This window comes from Danio rerio, chromosome 17 (assembly GCF_052040795.2).
Source record: "Danio rerio strain M-AB ecotype USA chromosome 17, GRCz13ab, whole genome shotgun sequence".
In the NCBI taxonomy this organism is placed as follows: domain Eukaryota; kingdom Metazoa; phylum Chordata; class Actinopteri; order Cypriniformes; family Danionidae; genus Danio; species Danio rerio.
In genome coordinates, this window is record NC_141037.1 from 22,887,676 (window position 1) to 22,911,597 (window position 23,922).

General features: G+C 34.8%; 2 protein-coding genes across 15 annotated transcripts in view; both read left to right on the forward strand.

Annotated features, from left to right (window-relative positions):
- chst15a (carbohydrate (N-acetylgalactosamine 4-sulfate 6-O) sulfotransferase 15a) overlaps positions 1-17,414 on the forward strand; it is a 46,063-nt gene extending 28,649 nt beyond the window's left edge. Inside the window, exons 2-8 of the mRNA XM_087290371.1 lie at positions 4,311-5,133; positions 7,144-7,483; positions 7,739-7,882; positions 10,863-11,019; positions 11,165-11,321; positions 15,337-15,484; positions 16,837-17,414. Of these exons, the coding sequence (XP_087146497.1) occupies positions 4,708-5,133; positions 7,144-7,483; positions 7,739-7,882; positions 10,863-11,019; positions 11,165-11,321; positions 15,337-15,484; positions 16,837-17,021 (1,557 nt within the window). The 5' untranslated portion in view covers positions 4,311-4,707 and the 3' untranslated portion in view covers positions 17,022-17,414. The remainder of the gene's footprint in view (positions 1-4,310; positions 5,134-7,143; positions 7,484-7,738; positions 7,883-10,862; positions 11,020-11,164; positions 11,322-15,336; positions 15,485-16,836) is intronic.
- Positions 17,415-20,795: 3,381 nt separating this feature from the next.
- Positions 20,796-23,922, forward strand: part of ikzf5 (IKAROS family zinc finger 5) — a 260,718-nt gene continuing 257,591 nt past the window's right edge. For all 14 annotated transcript variants that reach the window (XM_087288792.1, XM_087288802.1, XM_087288790.1 and 11 more), the window contains exon 1: positions 20,796-21,156. The gene's annotated coding sequence lies outside the window, so the exon portion shown is untranslated. The remainder of the gene's footprint in view (positions 21,157-23,922) is intronic.

Consider the following 23,922-nt stretch of genomic DNA (forward strand, 5'->3'; position numbering starts at 1 on the left):
AATAGACACCCACGCTGACAGCGGTGGAGGTCCTTATTGCCACAAACTCTTTATTTTCGACACAGATAGTGAGACCTCACTTATCGCCAGCCTACGTGACTCAGATACACAATCTGTTTCTCGGATGTCATCTAAAGGTTCCCTGAAGTGCCTTAAAATGTGCGGCTTTGATATAATTTTAGCTGAAACACGATGATGGGTAGAGGTGGGGCCAAACCTGTCAACATTGAGATGTGAAAATCAGGGATCCCCCCTACCCCCCCGCAAAAACGATTCCCCAAATCACTAAATATGTTCATCATTTCATTGTAAATAAACAGTTGAAATGGTCAGTAATATGTTTTATTATTATTTATGATATTATTTACAAAGAATAGAATAAATAATATACATTAGAAAAAAAATGCAAATAAATGAGCAATTAGACTATTAAAATGTATAGCCATTATTAAAAAATTTAATTAAGTTATCAGATCTCATTAACTTTTTCTTCACTGTATAATTAAACATTCTGATTAAAGAGCAGCAAATTAATCTTTCATTTCGATTTTTTATTTGTGTAACTCCTACTGCACCCGACTTGGTCTTAACTGGGATTGAACCAGGGATTTATTGTATGGGAGTCGGTTGCTATAACGAGGAGGCTAACGACTATGGCCTGTAGTGTCTGTTGCTAGAGTACCTTTAGAGGTCAGAGGAGTGAGGTTTACCTGCATAGCACTTCGCAAGCTGGCCTTCATAACACTCAGCCCCCTAAACCTCACTCCTATCCTGGACGAGCCCTCATGTGTAACCCACCGGTCCTACTGCAACCAAACCGGTATGAGCTGGGATCAAACCAGCGATTCTTTGTATAAGAGTCGGTTGCTCTAACAAGGAGTCTAAAGACCATGGCCTCTAGGCTCTGTCGCAAGAGCACATTTAGAGGTCAGAGGAGTAAGGTTTACTTGCATAGCACTGCACTAGCTGGCCTACATTACACTTGATTACATTTAATAACAGAGTTGTCACTTTAAAAGTGCATGGATCCATTATGAAAGCATTCGATTTTTTTTTTAACTGTTTATGCTCTTTTAAGACAAAATTTGTTGTGTTTAACAGAAAACCTACCAAGATCGACATGTTTAGATGTTGTTATTATTAATAATATTATTATGTGCATATGTCTGTTCAAAAATGCACGTTTCCACTTTTGCTCCGCTTCAAATGACTTGTGCATTTGGGAAACGGCATCTGACAGTTTTATTTTAAGGATACGGCGCCTGTAATGGAAAGGAAAGGGAATCTTGCCATTTTTATATTTATTTCAAAGTGTTTTCATGCTTAAATAAAATGAAAGCACTGAATAATTTCACATTTAAGAAAAAGGGGTGTCCCCTAGTGGTTCGGCGGTATGGGTTAAGTGTAGGGAAGATCAGCTTTTCAATGTTTATTGCCACCCTTCATAGAAATATTGAAAAAATGGAGAAATGCGTTAAAATACCTTTACGGGATGATAGCAGGACAGGAGAATCCCGGGAAAAACAGGAGGGTTGATGGGTGGGGCATATAGCCCCTCCTCTTTTTTAAAACTAGCCAATGGAGTTTCATTAAGCTGAAAAAATGACTTTTTTCAGTCTTTTATTGTAGAGGGCGGGATCACTTAAGATACTAGTCAGCTTTTGATTGGTTAGAATATTTAATGAGAAGCTGATAGATGAAGTTGTCATAAAAATTGTTCAAAAATACACGTTTTAAATGCTTATATCTTCTAAATGCACATTTAATCAAAGTTTTAAAGCAAAATAGCTCATTGATAACACTAAGGTGGTTAAACCTGAATTTGGATTTCAGGGGGACTTTAAGGTCAGCGTACACATACAAACACTCCCAGAGTCTATTTTCCATAGCAACACAGATCAATGACACCTGCCTTCATCTCCATGGGAACACACATGTCCTCCTTTGACTACCTTCGCTCTCTTTTTCTTTCATTAATCTCTCAGTCTCTCTCTCAGCATTATACAAACCATTTATTTTCATGCACAAATAGGAAATTATCTATAATTTATGAGCCCCACATCTATTTATTAGTTCAGCATGGATTACTGTGGTCTGTGTGGGCTTTGGGAGAGTCGCATTTCTGGTAATGATCTCCCCAAGGTAAATTTAACCACAATTAGGCGGTAAATAACAGCACTGATCCGTCTGGTGAAATGATGAAGGTAAACCCTCCACCAGAGGATCATGCAGACCCTTTCATTTGATATAATAAAGGCAAGAAACCAAAACAAGACAGACCAATTGGTTTGTTAGGCTTTTGAAAAGCTCTGCTTTAGATTTCCCAACCCTGTGTATTCAGCTTTTAGGCTTGTGTAGAGAAGAAATGCTCTGTTGTATGAGGGATACGTTTATTTCTTGCTTCCATAACTTGAATTAAAGGGTTATTCTATGCATCCCAATTGCTGCACAACACAGCGCATGCTATTCGGACTCAAAAGACATGAACTGCGTCCCAAATGGCACACTATACATTTATGCTTCTACACACTCAGCAGCATTATATGTATGTAGTGTCGTCCCAAATGGATCACTAAAGCTGCGTCCCAAGTGGCACACTATACACTCTGCTCTTACGCACTATGTACTTATGCACTTACACACTCAGCAGCATAGTATATGTATGTAGTGTCATTCCAAATGGAACACTAATGTTTTTTTACTAAGCGGAAATTCAAAGTGTTTCCCTGATGCTGTTTAGCGGTTGCCAAATAAGTTAAATAAATGACCAAACTACCAAATAATACCTGCCATGATACCTGCATTCACCATCGGAAGGCTGTATAATAACTCTATAGGAGAATTTTGCTTTCACAATACAAAATAAATAAAGTAGCTCCACCCCTTCTTCTACATGAGCAAAGCAGCAGCTGTTGAGTGCTTGAAGTGTCCAACATTCCACACTTCATTTCAATGATTTATTAAGTGTATCATCTGGATATTTAAAGTACACTTTTTCTATTTAGAATTTCAGTGTGAATGCACCACTTATGCTATTTATACTACAAAATGGCGTAGAATAGTGCAGAAGTATATGCTATTTGGGACGCACCTACACTACTGGTCAAAATTTAGGGGTCAGTTATATTATGTTTTTTTTTTTATGAAATCTGTTCATCAAAGCGAAAAATAGATATTACTCCAGTCATTATTGCTTTTATTGCTAATACCATTAATAATAATTACATTAATAATAATAAAAAATATTAATTAATATTAGAGTGATTTCTGGGGAATCCCGGGAAAAACGGGAGGGTTGACAGGTATGGGTGGGGCATATAGCCCCTCCTCTTTTTTTAAAACTAGCCAATGGAATTTCAGCTGAAAAGGTGACTTATTTCAGTCTTGTATTGTAGGGGGCGGGATCACTTAAGATACTAGACTAGCTTTTGATTGGTTAGAATATTTAATGAGAAGCTGATAGATGAAGTTGTCATATAGTGGAATAACATTTTACAATTTTTTACTGTATTTTGATGAAAAAATGCAGCCTTGGTGAGCAGGAAAAGCTTATTTTAAAACATTTAAAAATCCTACTGACCGCAAACTTTTTACCTGTAGTGTATGCTTATTTTTTGGGGGAAAAGTGAATGATATAAAGTACATGGTTGATATCAGCTTGCTTGTCATTAAATAAAATAACAGTTAGCATATTTTAATATATGATAATGTGAGAGGTGGCAAATGTTGCACTCTCTTACAGCCACCCTTTTGTTTTTATCCTCATTTGGTACATTCAGACCGGGTCAGACCTCATCAAACCTCTAATAACTTTCACTGTGCATTTCCCTTTCCACCCCAGTTGTTTCTATCATTGATCTTTTTCTCTAATTTCTGCTTTAAAATCACAACCCTTTCTTGCATCATTGCCAAGAATCAAAGAAAGACAAAGAGAGTGCGACCGACAGAGGGAGTGGAGGTTGTCAAATAAAAAATGTATCCATTAGCTGCTCTACTGTGTTCTTAATTAACCATGTCCTCAGGCTATCATGTCTAAATAGATTACGGCCTTAACTCTCCAAAACACACATAACACACAATCACTGTGCATACCAACACACACACACACACACACACACACACCATATGCCACACAGTCTGTGGCCTGTGTGATCTTCCTGCCATCCTTTCTCTGATGCTTATCCAAACCCAGTCACAGAGTTATTGGCATGCGTGAGAGAGTATTACCAGCATCCGCTGCCTCCTAGACTCAAATCAATGAACCATCAATGTGTATTTATGATTGCTCTTTTTGTGTGTGTGTCTTGCAGGAATAGACCTTTCTGTTATCTGAGCTGCTGTTGGGGCATTTGTGACCTTGACAACCGAATCTGGAGTGTGTTTGCGCTGGAACGCCATCAACCGCTGTGTCATTTGTGGCAGCTAAATTGAAGGAGCACTCTAATCGTCTCCCACACGCCTTGCCCCTCACCACAAGCGCGGGACGCCCTGCTCATTCCACTGTCTGTCTTCCTGCCCACAAACATCCCATCATAAACAATGACCTGAAGCCAAATGGCATCTGCTGCATGAAGGATGTTGATTGCATTGGCAAAACATTGCTCTTTTGGGTTATGCTGTGCTTCGTAATGGAGCAAATATCATGCAATAGCTCACATCGCTGGGATTCACTTCATATGCGAAGAAGCTAATGTAAAATAAACAAAAATGGACCACAAGTATGGCCTCCTAAGCTGTCCTTATGAAAAGCTGGAGTACTGCAGAAATAAGCAAACGAGAGACAGGTGGACGGGTGTATTGACTTCTATAGAGAATAATAGAGCACAGAATCAAGTATGGGGTTTGTGGACACTCGCGTCTGTGCGGAAAATCAAAATCTTTAGCTTCCTTTTTGGACTCATGGTTACTGTTCTTATCATGGCATCCTACATCTTGACGAGGGACCAGAAAGGGCTCTTTTTAACACCGTCACCGTATCACTTTACTGTAGTTTCTCATCAGGTACAGCTCAATCTGTCCTCCACTACAAACTATGCTGTTGTGAGGGAAGTGGTGAAGAGCATTGTGACCAAAGTGGATTTCAGCCGTAGACGAGTGCCTGACATGGGAGAAGTGAGAGAGAAAGAGCCAAATGTATGTGCATTTCAGTTACATTGCTAATAATATTTATTTTGTTTAACAATAAAGAAAATGATGTCATCTAAAAATGCAATATATATAACCTCTTAAGACCCAAGCTGTTTTTTACATGCATTTTTATTTCTCTTTGCTATTCGGGCTTATTGGAACATGATTAGATGATTATAAAACCTAAGTATCATCTTTTGATATGATGTACTTTTAGAGAAAAATTATGTCCATATGGACTCGTGGCCCAAATTTACATAAAACACTTTTTCCTGATTGTTTTTTAATATATAACTTATATATGCATTCATTGCAGCCTTGTTAGAAACTTTGCAACATGGGAGGTAGAGCATTCTCTTATCGTGCACCTAAATTGTGGAATGCTCTCCCCACAAATGTCAGGAATGCCAGTTACCTGGACTTGAAAATTCGTAAAACTTATCTTTTTATTATCGCTTATAACTTATGAGGCTTTCTTTTAATTTGTATATTTTATTATTATTATCATTCTTATTTTTTGTGTATTTCATGTTCTACTGTGTTTTGATGCTCTTGTTAGCGCTTTGAGTTTGAGAAAAGCGCAATATAAATAAAATTTATTGTTATTATATACATTTTTTGAACATGTTTTGACTATCAAAAATTTTGAATTTAAACAAAACTGATTTATTATATATTTATTAAAACAATATTTTAGTCACCAAACATATTTAGAAATTAAAAGATAATACAATTGAATTCAAGCTGAATGTTGCATAAACCAAAATTACAACCTACAAGATTTCAAGTATATTTTTCCATTATTTTCGCTTCTCTTGATTTTTCCTTCTTTTAAAATTTGTATTTAATATTTTCCTATAACATATAAATTTGGCTATACTAGTTTTTGGACCATTATCGTAAGTTATTTTGTTAGATAAGCTCCAGATTTGGCTTTAGTACTGACTAATCTAATTTATATTGTTTGATGAACATTAAAAACACTTTAAGAGTAATTAAAAAACTGCATATAACAGGCGAACTAAACAAATGCCCAATTGAATGAACTAAATTAATCACATGGTAGGTTTTGGCAACAAAATAAATATTAGGGATCCTTTGAATACTATTTTCGTTTATTCTGCTTTAAGACTTAAGTGTATCCTCATGCACCACTGGTGTTTTAATACAGTACTGTATTTACTATCAGTGCATTATTAATATCAGTGTAAAAAAAACAATGTTGGAAACCATTATGCATCTGTTATGATTATTTAATGAATGCTGATAGAAAACAGCATTTGAAAAATAATAACTTTTATAACATTTTAAGTGAAGTTTATTCATTCATTCATTCATTCATTCATTCAATTATTCATTCATTTATTCATTTTTTTTTTCGGCTTAGTCCCTTTATTAATCAGGGGTCGCCCCATGGAATGAACTGCTAACTTAGCAGGCTTTACTGGGTTAAATTAATTTCCATATTTTAAAGACATGGCACGGAAAAAATATAATTTAATGCAGGGCTTCTTGTTTGGTCTGAGACCCACCTTATATTGTATTTCAGCCAGGCATAAATGATCGCTGTTTTTTATTTTATTTATTTTTTTTTTTAAGAAATCAGATCTTAAACGCAGCAATTTTGTATGGATGGATGGCAATTAACCAGATGCCCTGGGGCTGGCTGACTAAAATTAAAAGTCTGTATGAATATAGCCTATTGTGAACTCTTGAAATGTGGATACTGTCTCTATCGATCAGCTTAACGCATCCTTGTTTAATAAAAGAAGAAAAAGAAAAAAACTCACTGACCACACACTGCTAAATTGTAGTGCAAATAAATATACATACCTGTGAATAACATACATTATATACAACATCATATGAAAACATTTAGCATCTATACTCTAAGTCTATATCACAATGGCGATACTGAGTGCTTTGTTGATCCTCATTTATAAGTTGCTTTGGATAAAAGTGTCTGCTAAATGAATATATGCCTATTATAATCTTTCCAATCTTCCTTATCAACAGATATTCTCTGCAATTCCTCGCAAATTTCTTCCCTATCTCAAGAATCCTTGCTGGTATGAAGAATTCTTTGGGAATCTCACAGCTGATCCATATGGAAAAAACCTGTATGCTCTTTATTCCAAGCGCTTCCAAGCAATATATGACCACCTGCGCAGAGCATTCCCAGCTCATCTGCATCAACATGCAGGTAGACAGTATCGACTGCGCTGTCTGCCCTTCTTCTATATCATCGGTCAACCCAAGTGTGGCACCACAGACCTCTACGACCGGTTACGATTGCATCCAGAGGTCCATTTCACCACTATGAAGGAACCACACTGGTGGACACGGAAGAGGTTTGGTGAGTTCACATAAGAGATATGCTGAGTTTTTCATTTTGACTGGTCTTCTTTAGAAAGTCAGCAAAATGTTCCCTATCATCTCTCCTATTTTCATGCAAAGCGGAGCATCTGGTTAATGGTAGACAGATCATTGAGTTTTATCGCATTCAGTTTGTTACACACATTTCACCGCAACAGAGCAACTGCCTTGTAATTCTGTTTGGAAGCTTTTTTACAACTGAAATAATCACAGTTTGTTCTCTCCTGGTTTTAAGGTATCATCAGGTTGAGCAATGGTTTTAATAGCCCCTATCCACTAAAGGACTACCTGGACCTGTTTGACCAAGCAGCCAATCACATTCAAGATCAGCTGATCAGCAATTCCTCCAAAAGGCACAAACAAGTTGACATCATAATTGGTAATTTGTATTGCTTTTCAGTCTTATTAAGGAAAGCCACACCAGTGATGTGTTGCATGGTTATTCTAGTTTTGCTTTTTATATATATATTTTTCAAAACTATTATTAATATTACTAACATTATTTAGTTTTTGTTTGTTTTATTGATGGTTTTGTTCATTTATGTTAAGTTTTTATTTTATGAATGCATTTTAATGTAGTTATTATCTGTTTAGTTTAGTTTTCAGAACATTTCTAGTGTACTGTGTAAAAAAATACTGGTTGCCTTAAATTTTTGAGCTGAATCTAATTAACCTTTTAAGTCTTTTGAACTTACAATATATTAAAGTGACTTAAAGCAGCTCGTGTAACTTATAAAATGAGGTTAGAACATGATTAACTTCATTTAATAACTTACAATTAACTAAAAACATACAGTTGAAGCCAGAATTATTAGTCCCACTGAATTTATTATTTCCCCAATTTCTGCTTAAAGGAGAGATTTTTTCAACACATTTCTAAACATAATCGTTTTAATAACTAATTTATTTTATCTTTGCCATGATAAAAATACTTAATATTTCACTAGATATTTTTCAAGACACTTTTGTACAGCTTAAAGTGACATTTAAAGGCTCATCTAGGTTAATTAGGCACGTTAGGGTAATTAGGCAATTTATTGTATAACGATGGTTTGTTTTGTAGACTATTGAAATAAAATATAGCTTTAAAAGGGCTAACAATTTTGACCTTAAAATGTTTTTTAAAAAATTTGAAACTGCTTTTATTCTAGGTGGAAAAAAAATACTTTCTCCAGAAGAAAAAAATATTATATATGTAAAAAAAAAAAGAAAAAAAAAAGGGGGGGGGGGGCATTATATATATATATATATATATATATATATATATATATATATATATATATATATATATATATATATATATATAGTTTTATTAATTTCACGTTTATGGCACAGAATAGGATCTTGGCATTGGTTTTAATAAAGTGAAATAACTAAGCATAAACATAGGAGTAAATAAAGATAGTTTTAGAAGAAAATTTCAAATGGCACTTAGAGTTTAGAGCATCTTAACTTAATCATTCATTCATTCATTCATTCATTTTCCTTCAGCTTAGTCTCTATTTCAGAGGTCACCAAAGCAGAATAAACCGCCATTTATTATGGCATATGTTTTACGCTGTGGATGCCCCTCCAGCCGCAACCCAATACTGGAAAAGCATCTGAACTTTTCCTTTATAATTTTAATAATTTGTCATTAAAGATGATATATATATATATAGTTCAATAAGCCCAGTTTACATTTTGGCAGACAAAGAATAAAATAGATTAGATGTTTTGTGTTTATACAGAAAATGTGTTTTTTGCACATGAACATTGTCTTTGGCTGTCGTGTCTGATGTGCAAGAAGCTCCATCTACAGGTGTTTCCCTGACAACCACAGATTTTCTACCACAGAATCAGTGAATATTAATTCTGAAAACTGTTTCAGAAAATCTTACGTTTTTGCTCATTTTTATTTTGAGTCATTTTTATTGTAATTGTTGCTTTTGTTTAGTTTTAGTTTTTCATTTATTGTGAAATTTAGATTTTATTTCAGATACTTTTCATTTACTAAAATAACCTTGATGTGTAGATTCCTGTAGTTTTTTATTCTGCTGACTTTGTCCTAAAATATTTACACACCGCCTAAAATATTTAAGCACCCCTCCAGGATTTTAAAATGATCATTTCAATAATTTAATAACACATTGGCCAATATCCAGTTTTCTGATGTCTGTTAATAAAACGCAACAGTCAGGTTCCAGAAGTAAAAAATCCATTCAGATGTTTTAAACACTTGAGGTTTTATTTGCTTCTGTTTGCATGAATTAAACATATACGCAGTTGTGTCTAATAATGGAATGAATGTAGAAAAACAGCATTACCCATGATTCTGTAATAATTCTACCAGTCAGAGTCGCAATGAGCAAAAGTTTGCCAAATGATACATGTAACTCTGCCAACTCCCTTGAAATACTGTGAATACTGAAAGCTGGCCTGCCTACGCTATTGAAGTGCTTCAATATTTATACTTATGTTTGTATTCAAATAAACCTCGTATATATTGTTTGTACAGAGACAACCAACAACTCCTTTGTTCTTAATTTGATTGCATCATTTGCAATGCTTAATGGTGAAAAATTGTAAGCACTAATGCAGTCTATACTGTAAAAAAATATATTTTATTACCAGTTTTCATATTTTATGAAATAGAGAAACAAGTCTGTAAAACAACATAAAATGTACTGGCAGTTTGGTTTTTGCAGCATAATATTGCAACACCAACCCAGACAATATACCACTTTAAAGTCACTTTTTCCAATATTTCAGATTTAAAAGTTGTTGGAAGAAAGATCACGGGCCTATAATCCAATTCAAAAGCATAAATAAACACGGAAAAATAAAACAAAAATAAAACATGAATCACAAAATACAGAAAACTGCTTATTTATGGATTTTTTAAAATGTAAAGTCCCATGACATGCAGGTAAACTAATATACAAAAATATATCATTTTAAAACATGTTCATTTTAAAATTACCTTATAATTACCTTATTATTAGCATTTTATCAATTCAAAAACATCAGAGTTCACAAAACTCAAGATCAGAAACCCTTATTTATAAGGTACTATACATTATTATGATGAAAGAGCTCCAATTAAATTCCTATTGTCTAGAAACACAGACTTTCTCATTAGAGGTGCCAGATGCTGTGGTCAAGGTCTGTCCTTTCTTACACTAGAGGTATTAAAATAATAATAGAAATTTCATTCTTAGTCTGCTGAGACCTGAGGAATTAAATCAGCTCGAAAGAACCCAGTCAAATATAATCACTACTACCATTCATCAGATTAGCCCTGTGTTCAAACAAAAAATCCCCCAAAAAGTGGGACTGTAATATTTTACTAATAACCGCACACATCCTTTGATTGACAGGTGAAGCCAGCGCATCCACAATGTGGGACAACAACGCTTGGGTTTATTTCTACGACAATGGCACAGAGGTTGAGCCTCCTTTTCTGGTGCAAGATTTTATTCATGCTGTCCAACCAGATGCCAAATTCATCGTAATGCTCCGAGACCCAGTCGAGAGGTAATACTTCACCTTTAAAATAAGATATAATGATGATTTATGGCTAACAATAATAGAGTGCTGTGTAAGAGATGTTTAGATTGTTTTCTTACCTCCTGTTGTGTTTGTGCACTTTGTTTGTGTGTGTTTGTGTTTGAGAGAGCAGGCTTTACTCGGACTATCTGTACTTTGGCATGGCTAATAAATCGGTGGAGGATTTTCACGAGCGAGTATCAGAGTCCTTGCACATGTTTGAGGGCTGTTTGGCCGAGAGGTCTATCCGTTCCTGCATTTATAACACCACTCTCAACAACCTGATGCCTGTGAGTGCAAAATCAATCCCCATCATCTCTCCAATGCACATGTTTAATTTGCTATAGCTGTCTTAAAGGGACAGTTCAGACGAAAATGAAAATTCTGTCAAACTTAAACGAGAGGTCAGTCAAAAACTATTCCTTCGGTTCACTCATATGTTATCAGATCTTCCGATAGATATTTCTTACCAAATCATCGCCGTTGGTAATTCTCATTAGAAACGGCCACCGAAGGCGGCCGGTGGGAGTCAGAGTCAGATTTTGCTCAGTCTGATATGATGTAATTGGTTCAGCCACCAGGTGCAGGCACCGAGATAAGATAAACCCACCAGGGGATGAGCTGTTCTGGCTGTTCCCCAAAGCTGTGCAGCCAGTAGATGATCCTCTCCTCACCTCTGGAGAAAGCTGCTGGAAGCTGAAATCAAAGCAGTTTTGGAGAATTCTAAATGTGCTGTGAAAAGTACATTGTTTTGCGGCACTGATCTGGGGATCAAGTCATGAATGATTTATGATGCTGGTTAAGCTGGTTGATGAACCTGCAAAACTCTTGGCTGCTGAGTCATTGCTGCTTAGTCTGGTAAATTGGATGTAATATAATACAAACAAAGACTTGTGCACCATGCAGAACTTAAAGGTCCTGTGAAATTAAAATAAAGTTTATTTTAGATGTTAGCATCAGTATGTTAGTTTTAAGGACATCTATAAGCTAGTGTGCTCAAAAACTATGAGAAAATCTGCGTATAGAAGATTTAAAGCTGATATAAACAGCCAAAGCTAAATGGATTAACAGTTTATTTTTTATCTAACACTTCAGTTTCTCATCAAATCTTGACCAATCAAGTCTAGTATCTGAATTGCCCTGCCCCCTTCAGACACTTCTCTTTTGCTTTTTATTTGATTTGCTTAAGCTCAACCGTTCTCACTGACAGTGCTGTGATAAAACAAAATGCTCTTGGCTGTTTTTTTAAAGGGGGAGAGCTACTCAATATACTAAATATCCAGAAAATTTCCGGAACAATTTTACTGGTAAATTCACTCACACGAGGATGTTCTGAAATTTTTCCGGAAAAGACCGTTCAAACATCAATTCCAAAACACTGGTAAATTCTGACATCATTAACCATAAATGACCTCTAAATGGCTGTGTTTGTATTTGTAAACATACCGCCCCATTCACACGGGACTTCAGCATCAACACTTGACAGAGTCTGAAGTTGGGGCTGACGCGATCGTCAGAGCAGCGTCAGCCAATGAAATTAGTCAGCAATAGGCCACTGTCTGAGCTGGTGTATTTGCATACAGCGATCTGAGAAAGTCCCAACTTTTGCAAGAGCAACGCCTCTGAAGCAGTGTCGACGGATCCACAATGCAGTTCGGCTACGCCTGACGCCACCCATTCAAAGTGAAAGGGAAGCGTTGTAGCTGACGCCCCGTGTGAATGGGGCATAATAGAGGTCAGACTTTTGTTGATCGTTTCACTTTTATATAAAGCTTGGTTATTCATGGAGATGCTTTTGTCACAGAGATGTCCAAAGGCAGGCTTACAGATTTGATTACATTACAAATTCTTTGGATGGATAAGTAATGAGAACAACTTTGATGTAAACATATACAAGAACATTTCGCATGGCGAGATGTATGTTTGTTTGTGTGCTAGCACTCATCGGAGCGACCCTTCTCGTGCACGAGCGCCACATGCAGGGCTTGTAGGTAAACTCGCTGTGATTTATCGTAAACATTTTATCAGTGATAAAATGTTTTTCCACAGTTGGCATTTGTAATGAACATAGAAACATTATCTGACTAACATCTAGCAGCTAAATGTATCTAGAAAAAGTATTCAAAGGCTTGTCATAAACAGCGCGGATGTGGATGATTCTGAATGTTCAGATTGGCTGGAGTTAACATTTTTAGAATGTTTAGAACGTGCTCCTTCTGGCAATTTTCACTTTGCATTCATAAAGATCAGCATTTTAGCAAATTACCGGTAATGTTTCAACTTCTTTTTTAGGAAAATTGCCATAACAAATTTATCAGTATTTTCAAAAAGGGTGTTCACACATGATCTCGTTACGGAAAATTTTCTGGAAAAGTTTGTATATTTGAAAGGAGCAAATTGTCTCACACTCTCTTAATTTCTGTTGAGATTACATCAAATTAAAAAAAAAATCACATTTCAAAGCACTTCACAGGATCTTTAAGGATCAACATCATTTACTCACCTTTACCTTATCACAAAGATGCTTGAGTTTCGTTTTTAATCTGTTGAACACAAAAGAAGATATTTTGAAGAATGATGAAAACCATTACCCATTGACTCTCACAGCATTTGCTATGACAGTCAGTGGTGACCAGCTACCAACATTCTTCAAAATATCTTTTTTTATGTTTATAAGAAGAAAGCCACATTTGTATTTTTGGGTGAACTATTTCTTTAATTCGGTGGCGCAGTGGGTAGTGCTTTCATCTCACAGCAATGAGATCGCTGGTTCAAGCCTCGGCTGGGTCAGTTGGCACTTCTGTGTGGAGTTTGCATGTTCTCCCTGCGTTCGCGTGGGTTTCCTCCGGGTGCTCTGATTTCCCCCACAGTCCAAAGACACGCGGTACAGGGAAATTGGTTAGGCTAAATTGTCCCTGTGTAGGAGTGTGAATAAGTGTTAATGAATGTTTCCCAGAGATGGGTTGCAGCTGGAAAAGCATCCGCTGTGTAAAACGTGCTGGATAAGTTGACGGTTCATTCTGCTGTGGTGACCTTGGATTTATAAAGTAACTAAGCTGAAAAGAAAATGAATGAATAAATGAATGAATATCCCTTTAATTCAGAATATCTATTAAATTTGGTTGGATTCAAGTTTAGACGACTCAAAAATTTTTTAAAACGTATAACAAACATTTGTGTTAGGAACTCAAATTAAAATTTAAATTAAATTAAATTAAATTAAATTAAAAGTATACTGTAACTACACTACAATATGATATAGCAGTGAATAAAATTCTATTCTAGAACTGAAACCATGAAAGATTGTCTCGCTGCAATATGCTGTACTGAACCTTTGGGTCCCTCTGTTGGTGAAAAAAATGAAATAAATGCAATCCTTTTAAAAATAATTGTGAAGGGGTTTTCTCAAAAATGAAAATGTACACATCATTTACTCACCCTCAGGTGGCTCCAATACTAATTATTTTTTACCCTGTAAAATGAAAAAGAAAATGTTTAGAAGAATGTTGAAAATCGAGAAAGTCAATAGCTCTCAGTTTCCAACATTCTCCAAAATGTATTCATTTGTAAGATAAGAAAGAAATTCAAACAGATTTGGAAAAAGGGAAGAGTGAGTAGATGGTGACAATTTTCATTTTGGTTGAACAATCCCTTTAATTAATGAAGTGGTTCTCAAGTGGGAGACAAGGTGCCACAAGGCCTCAGCAAACTTTCAAAGTTAAACAAAGTTAAAAAGCAAAAGCTTACAGTAATTGATGATGGGTTTTGTCATAATTAAGTTCATACCCTTATCTTATGAGAAAATGCTTTGCTCAAATATTCATGACAGCACTCATACGTGTCAGAGTGCGAGATTGCATAAACCAGGGGTGTCCAAACTCAGTCTTGGAAGGCCGGTGTCCTGCAGATTTTAGCTCCAACTTGCCTCAACACACCTGCAAAGGTGTTTTAGAAAGCCTAGTAAGAGCTCGATTAGCTAGCCTGATTGTCTCATTAGGGCTGCATCTAAACTTTGCAGGACACCAGCCCTCCAGGACCGGGTTTTATGCACACCTGACATACACTAACTTAGAGGTGCATTCATGGATCAAAAGTGATTTTGTTTTGCTTTTTCATTAATATTTCTATACTCTATTGCTTTTCAATGAGCAGCAGGAATTATTCAATTCAGTTCATGTTTGTTTTTACAGCACTTTTGCTATGTAGATTGTGTCAGTCAGCTTACCATAGAAGTTCCAGTAGATTGAAACTGTCAGTCCAGTTTTCAGAGTAAAGAATTAAATGATCTGTTTTTGTTTTTTGTAGGTAAGGCTTCAGGTGGGACTGTATGTCATGTACTTGCTGGATTGGCTGAGTGTGTTCAGCAGAGAGCAGATACTCATCCTACGACTGGAAGATCACGCTGCCAACCGGAAAATCACTATGCGGAGAGTCTTTGAATTTCTGCAGTTGGGTGAGTTCATTTTCATGCCTCAACATACATGTTATGTTAATTTGTGTATGTCTGCTTGTAACATAAACCTTACCTTAAAGTTGAGTTTTTCAAATAATCTTATTAAATGACAACTTATTTACATTATTTGATGTTTTTTATAAGTTGTTGACATTTGAAGACGTTTAATTTAAAAAACAAAACAGGTTTTATCTACAAAGTCGAACTCTAGCTTGGCTCTATAAGGTTCTTTCTGTGAGCCTATCAGCATTTCAAATGCATGCAGCTTTCTTTGTCATTTCACCGGACTGCTCTGTTGACAGCAGGAAAGACCAGAAAGAAACGCAAAATCAAAGTCGACTAAATAATGCCGCACGACACAAAATTGAGGAGAAACCTGAAACTGAAAATATGTGTGTAAATGTGATGATTTAGAAGCATTTTTTGACATTGAGACAAAATAAAAATTTTAAATTGTTGAAAAAAAAAACAGTTTATATTAAACATTTAAAGTAATTTTAAAAATGTTATATATTAAATGTGACATTTTTATTTGTGTATATGTAGTCAGTAAACTAATTTGCTCATTGTCTGTTTTCTTTAAATTCAATTTTAAGCCTTGAAAGGCAAGTACTTAATTTAAATTATAGGACATATAATTCATTCATTTTCTTGTCGCCTTTATACGGGTTTGCCACAGCGGAATGAACTGCCAACTTATCCAGCAAGTTTTTACGCAGCGGATGCCCTTCCAGACGCAACCCATCTCTGGAAAAGGACATATAATTCAATAAATAAAATTTAATAGTTAATATAAAGCATACAATTCAATAAATATGACCATATTGTTTACATAAAATGAACAGCTGCACTGGACAAAATATTTAGCACAGCCTTTGAACAAGAAAAATATGAATCGTAAAACATTAAATAAATGGTATAGAAAGCAAAAATTTTGCTTTCACAAGCATCAACATATTGTTACAACACCAATTTTTTTTTTTTTTTTTTTGATTGTATTTCTTGAATAGTAATTCTTTAATGAATGATTTGCCAGATAGAACCTTATAATCCCAAGCAGAAAGTGGCTTTTTAGAATTAGAAGGGTGTATCTGCATTTACCCTGTTTTTTCACTCCAATTTACAAATTTAAGAGAATTTTGATTTACATTTAGGGTCTTTTATTGTCATGTTTGTCATGTTAATGTATTAAAGACACATATTGTTTGCTGAATGGAATGCTAAACTTTGAAGCTCATTATCTTAAAATCATTTACAATGCAGATAGAACCTTCTTATTCCAAGGTGACGAAATGTGTCATTATAAGCAGATAAATCACTGACCATGTGTTTGCATTTCACTGACTCTACAGGACCACTAACTCTGCAGAAGGAGGCAGACATCACGAAAAGCCCCGCCTCCAACACCAGACGACCAGCTAATCGAAATCTTGGCCCAATGCTACCCATAACCAAGGAGATCCTGCAGAGCTTTTACAAGCCTTTTAACCAGCGTCTGGCCCAGGTGTTAAAGGACCCTGCTTTTCTGTGGACGTAGCCCTGGGGAAGAAGGAATGAACAGACATTATTGTAATAGATAAAAGTGACACGAATTAAACTCTTAGATTTGCAAGGCCGATGCTTGGTGGCTGGTATCACCTTGGGCCAGGTTTTAAATTAAAGGAAGCTATTTCTATATAGTAATACCACTGACTTTATTTTTGCTTTCCCCTTTGGTTATTTAGTGCTGGACACTTTCATTATTGCACTTTGATACTGTGAGAGTATTGGTTACAGTAACCACTGATAGACACTTTATTTAATGTATTGGTTTGAATGAGCTGGAGCGTGTTTAAACAAAAAGGAAAGCAGAAACAGAAATGGCAGTAGTCAACATAGAAATACTTGGAAAAAAAACAACAAATAAGAAAACGTGTTTGTAAGATTATAAGTCTGTCAGACATGGAACTCTGTTCAATATATATATATATATATATATATATATATATATATATATATATATATATATATATATATATATAAAGGAATTGTGGACATGGAGCACAAAACCCATCTTGGACTTTGTACTGGGTGAATAAAATCTGTAATATAATTTTCATGCTGCAATCTGTTATTGTAAATGTACCAATTTAGCAAGAAAAGGAGTCAATCCCATTCAAGGTCACACTTGAAACTGATGTATATATACAGTTAAAGTCAGAATTATTAGCCCCCTTTTGATTTTTTTTTCTTTTTTAAATATTTCCCAAATGATGTTTGACAGAGCAAGGAAATTTTCACAGTATGTCTGATAATATTTTTTCTTCTAGAAAAAGTCTTATTTGTTTTATTTTGGCTAGAATAAAAGCAGTTTTTAAATTTGTAAAAACTATTTTTGGGTCAAAATTATTAGCCCCTTTATGTTAATTTTTTTCGATAGTCTACAGAACAAACCACCGTTATAGAATAACTTGCCTAATTACCCTAACCTGCCTAGTTCACCTTATTGACCTAGTTAAGCCTTTAAATGTCACTTTAAGCTGTATAGAAGTGTCTTAAAAAACACTGTCATCATGGCAAAGATAAAATAAATCACTTATTAGAAATAGTTTTTTAAAACTATTATGCTTAGAAATGTGCTGAAACAATCTTCCCTCCATTAAACATAAATTGGAGAAAAAAATAAACAGAGGCACTAATAATTCAGGGGGGCTAATAATTCTGGCTTCAACTGTATGTATGTATATATATATATCTGATGATATATATACAGATGAAGTTAGAATTGTTAGTCCCCCTAAATTATTATTTTTTCAAATTTTGATATTTTTAACACATTTCTTGACATAATAGTTTTAATAACTCATAATAACTGATTTTTTCTAATAACTGATTTATTTTATCTTTGCCATGATGACAGTAAATAATATTTGACTAGATATTTTTTAAGACACTTCTATACAGCTTAAAGTGACATTTAAAGGCTAAACTAGGTTATTTAGGTTAACTAGGCAGGTTAGGGTAATTAGGCAAGTTTTTGTATAATGATGGTTTGTTCTGTAGACTATTGAAAAAATATATAGCTTAAAGGCGCTTATAATTTTCTTTCTTCAGAAGAAAAAAATATTATCAGACATACTGTGAAAATGTCCTTGCTCTGCAACATAATTTGGAGAAAAAAAAATCAAAAAGAAAAAAAAATCAAAAGGGGGCTAATAATTCTAACTTCAACTGTATATCCAGGGCCCAGTTTAAAAAAGAAATCTGGATCAAACTGGTCCAGATTTAGAAATCCATATTTTGCTATTCAGGATTACCTGATCTAACTTCCTTTTAGAATCAGAATCAGAAACAGTTTTATTGCCAAGTGTGCTTAACACACACACACACACACACACAGGAATTTGTTTTGCTACAGATGCTTCCAGTGTACATAAGTGACAAGTGACAACAAAAAATAAATGTTAAAAAAAAGACGATAAACAGTCAACAGAGATGCAGTTAGTCAAAAAGATCTGAATGTTGAGTATAATGATACAGGTTATAAGGTGCTTTATGACTGTTTTTTAAAGGGACATTGGGTGGGATCATTGTGATCCAAATACCAAATTTCATCATTACCAAATGATGTTTAACAGAGCCTTAAATGAAACCATTAGTGTAGCTTACTTGATTAGCAAAGAACAACATGTAGGCAAAATACCAGTGGCCACAAACAGCCATTGTTTGTTTTAATGGTATGAAAAAGCATGCAATCAACAAACATTCTACACTTTTTAATTTGTTCTAATACAATATTGCTTTGATATAGTTTTTTTTTGTTATTATTTACCATATCTCATTTGATGTGACATGCTTCATATAGGCCTCAAATACGGAGGGATTTATAGACCATTTTGAGTGATGTAAACAAAAGAATTTTGAGAATGCAAAATTAGCTGCATATTAAGAAATAAATATTGAATATAAAAAACAAGTTCAAAGTTTTGAATGACCCAAAGAGCAGGTTTGACCCAAATCAAATGTAAGACTGGATAACATAGTCTGATCTTAATTCAAAATCCATCCAAAATTTGATCTAATCCCAGATCCAAAATCCCACTGGATTACTTTTGAAAAACTGGGCCCAGACATTTCAGGGTTGGACAAAACTTTTTTACTGGAAAATATTTCAGATGTGGACAGGGGAAATTTATAGGTTAATTCAAAATTAATATCTAAATATCTAAATTAATTAAATTTTTTTGTTAAAAATGTTTTCTCTAACCCTGTCAGTAGAACTGATCTTGCTAAGCGTAACCAAATTTTTCAATACATCTTTGTGAGCTGTATTTTTTCGCCCCCTACATTAAAAAAATAAATAAAAAAATTAAGGTGAAAACCTTTTTGAATTCAAACATTTTTTTAAATGAGATGTCCTCAGACTTTTACACATTGCATTCTTATACTACAGTGAAGGTTAATTATTTACAGTATCCATGTGTTCATGTTCGGTTGGCAACAAACCATCACCTTAGTATTATAAGGTTCTATCTGAGTTATTGACACTCTTATAACGACAACTTATTTACATTATGGGATGTTTTTTTATAAGCTGTTTCTATTTTAAGACTTTTTTATTTTAAAAAGCTAATCTACACACATATTGTTTGCTATGGAATTCAAAAACTTTAAAGCTCAATGCCTCAAAATCATTCAGAACGCTGATAGAACCTTATAATTACAAGGTGATGAAATTCATAAAAGTGTCACACCTCGCTTCTCTTTGACATCAAACAATGGTTAAAATGGAGGAGCTAGGGAATGATAAAACATGTAGGCCCTATCATAAATAGTCCCATTTAATTCTTCATATCTTCTTTGACTTAATGATGCCCAAATAGGGATCAGTTTATTTATTATTATTTTAATAAATAAATAATATTATTTATTTATTAATTCCAAGAGACAGTATAATACAACTAAGAATACAGTAAAAGAGAACAGTACTTTTACACAATAGTCACATTATATAAATAGGATAAAGAGCAAAACCAAAAAAAAAGCCCAGAAATATTAATGCAATTTTAAAAAGATAGACAAAAAATCAAGTAGCATTAAGGAGCTCATCATTTTTACTCAAAAAAGCAGCACGTTTCCTATAAGCAATTATTCTGAGTTATTTAAAATGTTCTATTTCACATAAGGTCTATAAAAAATAGATTTTTGATAAGGGAACCATTGTTTGTGAAGTAACATTTCCCAGCAAGTATAAGAAAGTTAACAGGGGCTTCTCAAATAGGGATCAGTTCACTGCGTTTTCTCAAATGCTGTGACGTCACGTAGTGCACGTGAGCAATTAACTATCACGGCCTCGTGGACGGCTGCAGTCATGATACCTGAAACTGATCTTGAGTACCGCATTAGTACTTGCTGCTCACTTGGCTTTCTTTCTTTCTTTTCTTTTTTTTAATACAGTAAGCATACACACTGGCGAGTCCCTTTTCACACAGCAGTAAAATTAAATAGGCTATGCGTAGTCGTGACTCGAGTCGTGAGGAGGAATTTAAGAGTTGTGCCAGATATTAAATGAATCACGATTTACATTTCTGTTGGTTCTTCATACTTGTGGGCGCCAAAGAACATTCACCTGGATTACTATGAACTGTCTGCAGTCTTCCTCGCCTTGACAAATGAAGAAACTGGACAGACAGGTGAGTATGATGCCAGAATGTTGAGTTCGGGTGAATTTGTTTACTGAACGTTACATTGTACAGTATTTGTGGAAGTGACATTGTTTAAATTTTGTTTTCCTTACTAATTCTTTCAATTTTATGTGTTTTAAGTGGCAAATGTCTGTTTATATTGCCATTTCCTGTGCCATTTTTGCAGAAGTCTTGTTAAAACCCTACCTGTGTTCTAAAAGTATGATTTAAGGTTTACGTAACTGTATGATATTACCACTAGAGGGCAGAAAAAGCCAATTTGATCCGTCTGCGTTATTGACTCTAGGATAACATTAAATCACCGACTCGGATAAGACTTTATGCGAGTTATTTAGAGATAATAAAGATAATAAAATCAGAATTCTTGCATTTTTAGGTAACTCATTAATGAAAATATCAAAATGTTAAACCATTTTTAGGTCTGGGGAGAAGGAACTAAATGCACAAATTAGTTATTCCAGTTTTCAATGTAAAGACCCAACTTAAATGTTAACGTTCGTGTACAATTATGCGTTTGACATTAACAGATTGCAATAATAAGTTAATTAATCGAAAAAGCATGACAAATATTAGACTAATATATGTGTGGTATACTAAATGTGAATGTTGGATTAGATTTAGAAACACGTTTATATATGAGGTTATTGGTCATGTATTACTTTTGATACGTTTTAATAAGCTTTTACTGTATTGTGAGTACCTGTTTGACAAGATGTTAAGGATGTCAGGGCATCAGGTTCCCTCTTTCAACCATCAGTGTCCTTTTTTTTCGCTTGTCTCCAGGTCAGATTATTCACTCAATTTGGTAAATCATTTTTTAAAAGCAGTTTTCTTCACAGCCTGACCATTATTGTTTGTTATATATAGCTTAGGGCAAAGCAGTGGCGCAATAGGTAGTGCTGTTGCCTCACAGCACGAAGGTCACTGGGTCGCTGGTTCGATCCTTGGCTCAGTTGGCATTTCTGTGTGGAGTTTGCATGTTCTCCCTGCGTTCGCGTGGGTTTCCTCAGGGTTCTCCGGTTTCCCTCACAGTCCAAAGACATGCGGTACAGGTGAATTGGGTAGGCTAAATTGTCCATAGTGTATGAGTGGGTGTGTGAATGTGTATGTGAATGTTTCCCAAAGATGAGTTGCGGCTGGAAGGGCATCTGCTGTGTAAAAAACTTGCTGGATAAGTTGGCGGTTCATTCCGTTGTGACGACCCCAGATTAATAAAGGGACTAAGCCGACAAGAAAATGAATGAATGAATATATAGCTTACAAATGTGGCTGAATTTTATAGTTGGTATGTTTTAATAGTAGATAAAATATGTTTGCCAAGAAATCTTTATCAGCAATTATGTTTTTATTTTATATCTGGAAAGGTTTGTAAAATATCAAGATACAAGCATTAAAGTAGTTTTTCTTTTTTTTCGAGCCTCGGCTGGGACAGTTGGCATTACTGTTAGGAGTTTGCATGTTCTCCTCGTGTTGCCGTGGGTTTCCTCCAGGTGCTCCGTTTTCCCCCATAAGTCCAAAGACGTGCGTTATAGGTGAATTGGGTAAGCTAAATTGTCCATAGTGTTTGTGTCTGAATTAGAGTGTATGGGTGTTTTTCAGTAATGGGTTGCACCCTGACTGCTTGAAAATGTACTTTTCATTTACTCATCCTCAAGTACTTCAATTTTGAGTTTCTTTTTTATGCTGAAAACAAAAGAAGATATTTTGACAAATTGTGGTAACTGAGAGCTACAGTATTGACTTTTAACACAATGTGTGGGAAACAAAACAAAGCAGTGGAAGTCAATGGATACCAGTTGCTAAAAATCTTCAAAATATCTGTCTTTTGTGTTCTGTCATCTGTAAAGATGACAGAATTTTCAATTTTGCATAAAAATCCCTTTAAAGGGCACCTAATTTACCCCTTTATCAACTCTTTTGTGTCTCCGGAATGTGTCTAATAGTTTTAGCTCAAAACACCCATCAGATTATTTATTATACCTTTCAGAACATTAGAATGTTCTGCTCTGAACACATTGTAGCTGTTTTTGTTGCCTCTGTACCTCAGTGTCTGCCTGAGTCACATAATTAGATCAGTGACAGACATGAAGGAAGCAGATCTCACGTAACGTTTGTGAGAAATACTACAGTAAGAACTCTACCAATGATTATTTGATGTATTTGTAATGGAGTTAATTCAAGCCTTTCTGCAATGATGAGTCACACAGTGTCATTACAAAGTTCATGCGCACACACAGACAAACACACAGTGTGCTTATTTAACTTTGCACTGTTTTTGCACGGCAAATGTGACAGGATACACATTAATATCCACTTTTGTATGGATTATTCATGGGCCAGTGTAAGATTCTGACGGTTAAATAACCTTGGATAAAAATATCAGTTTCACGGTATAGTGATTACTGCTCTAAAACATATTCTTTTTAAATGTCTGGGTAAAAAACTAAAACTTTTTTTCCCTTTCAAAACAATATATTTTATTTTTTGAAAGATTTAAAATATTTTGGAGCAGTAAACATGTCAGGCTGAATAATTCAAATGAACCTGCTGTCTTTATTAGTTTCAAAAACACAGATTTCTTTACACTTTAAAATGGCATTTTGGATATCTTTTCTGCTGAAGAAAAATTCTTTACACATACCTTGTGTAAGGTATGTGTAACCGCCCTCCTCTCCCATTTACTGTTCACTTTCACTTTCTTCCGTGACTCCCCTCTGCGATACACTACCAACCCTCTCCACACACCCCACCCTT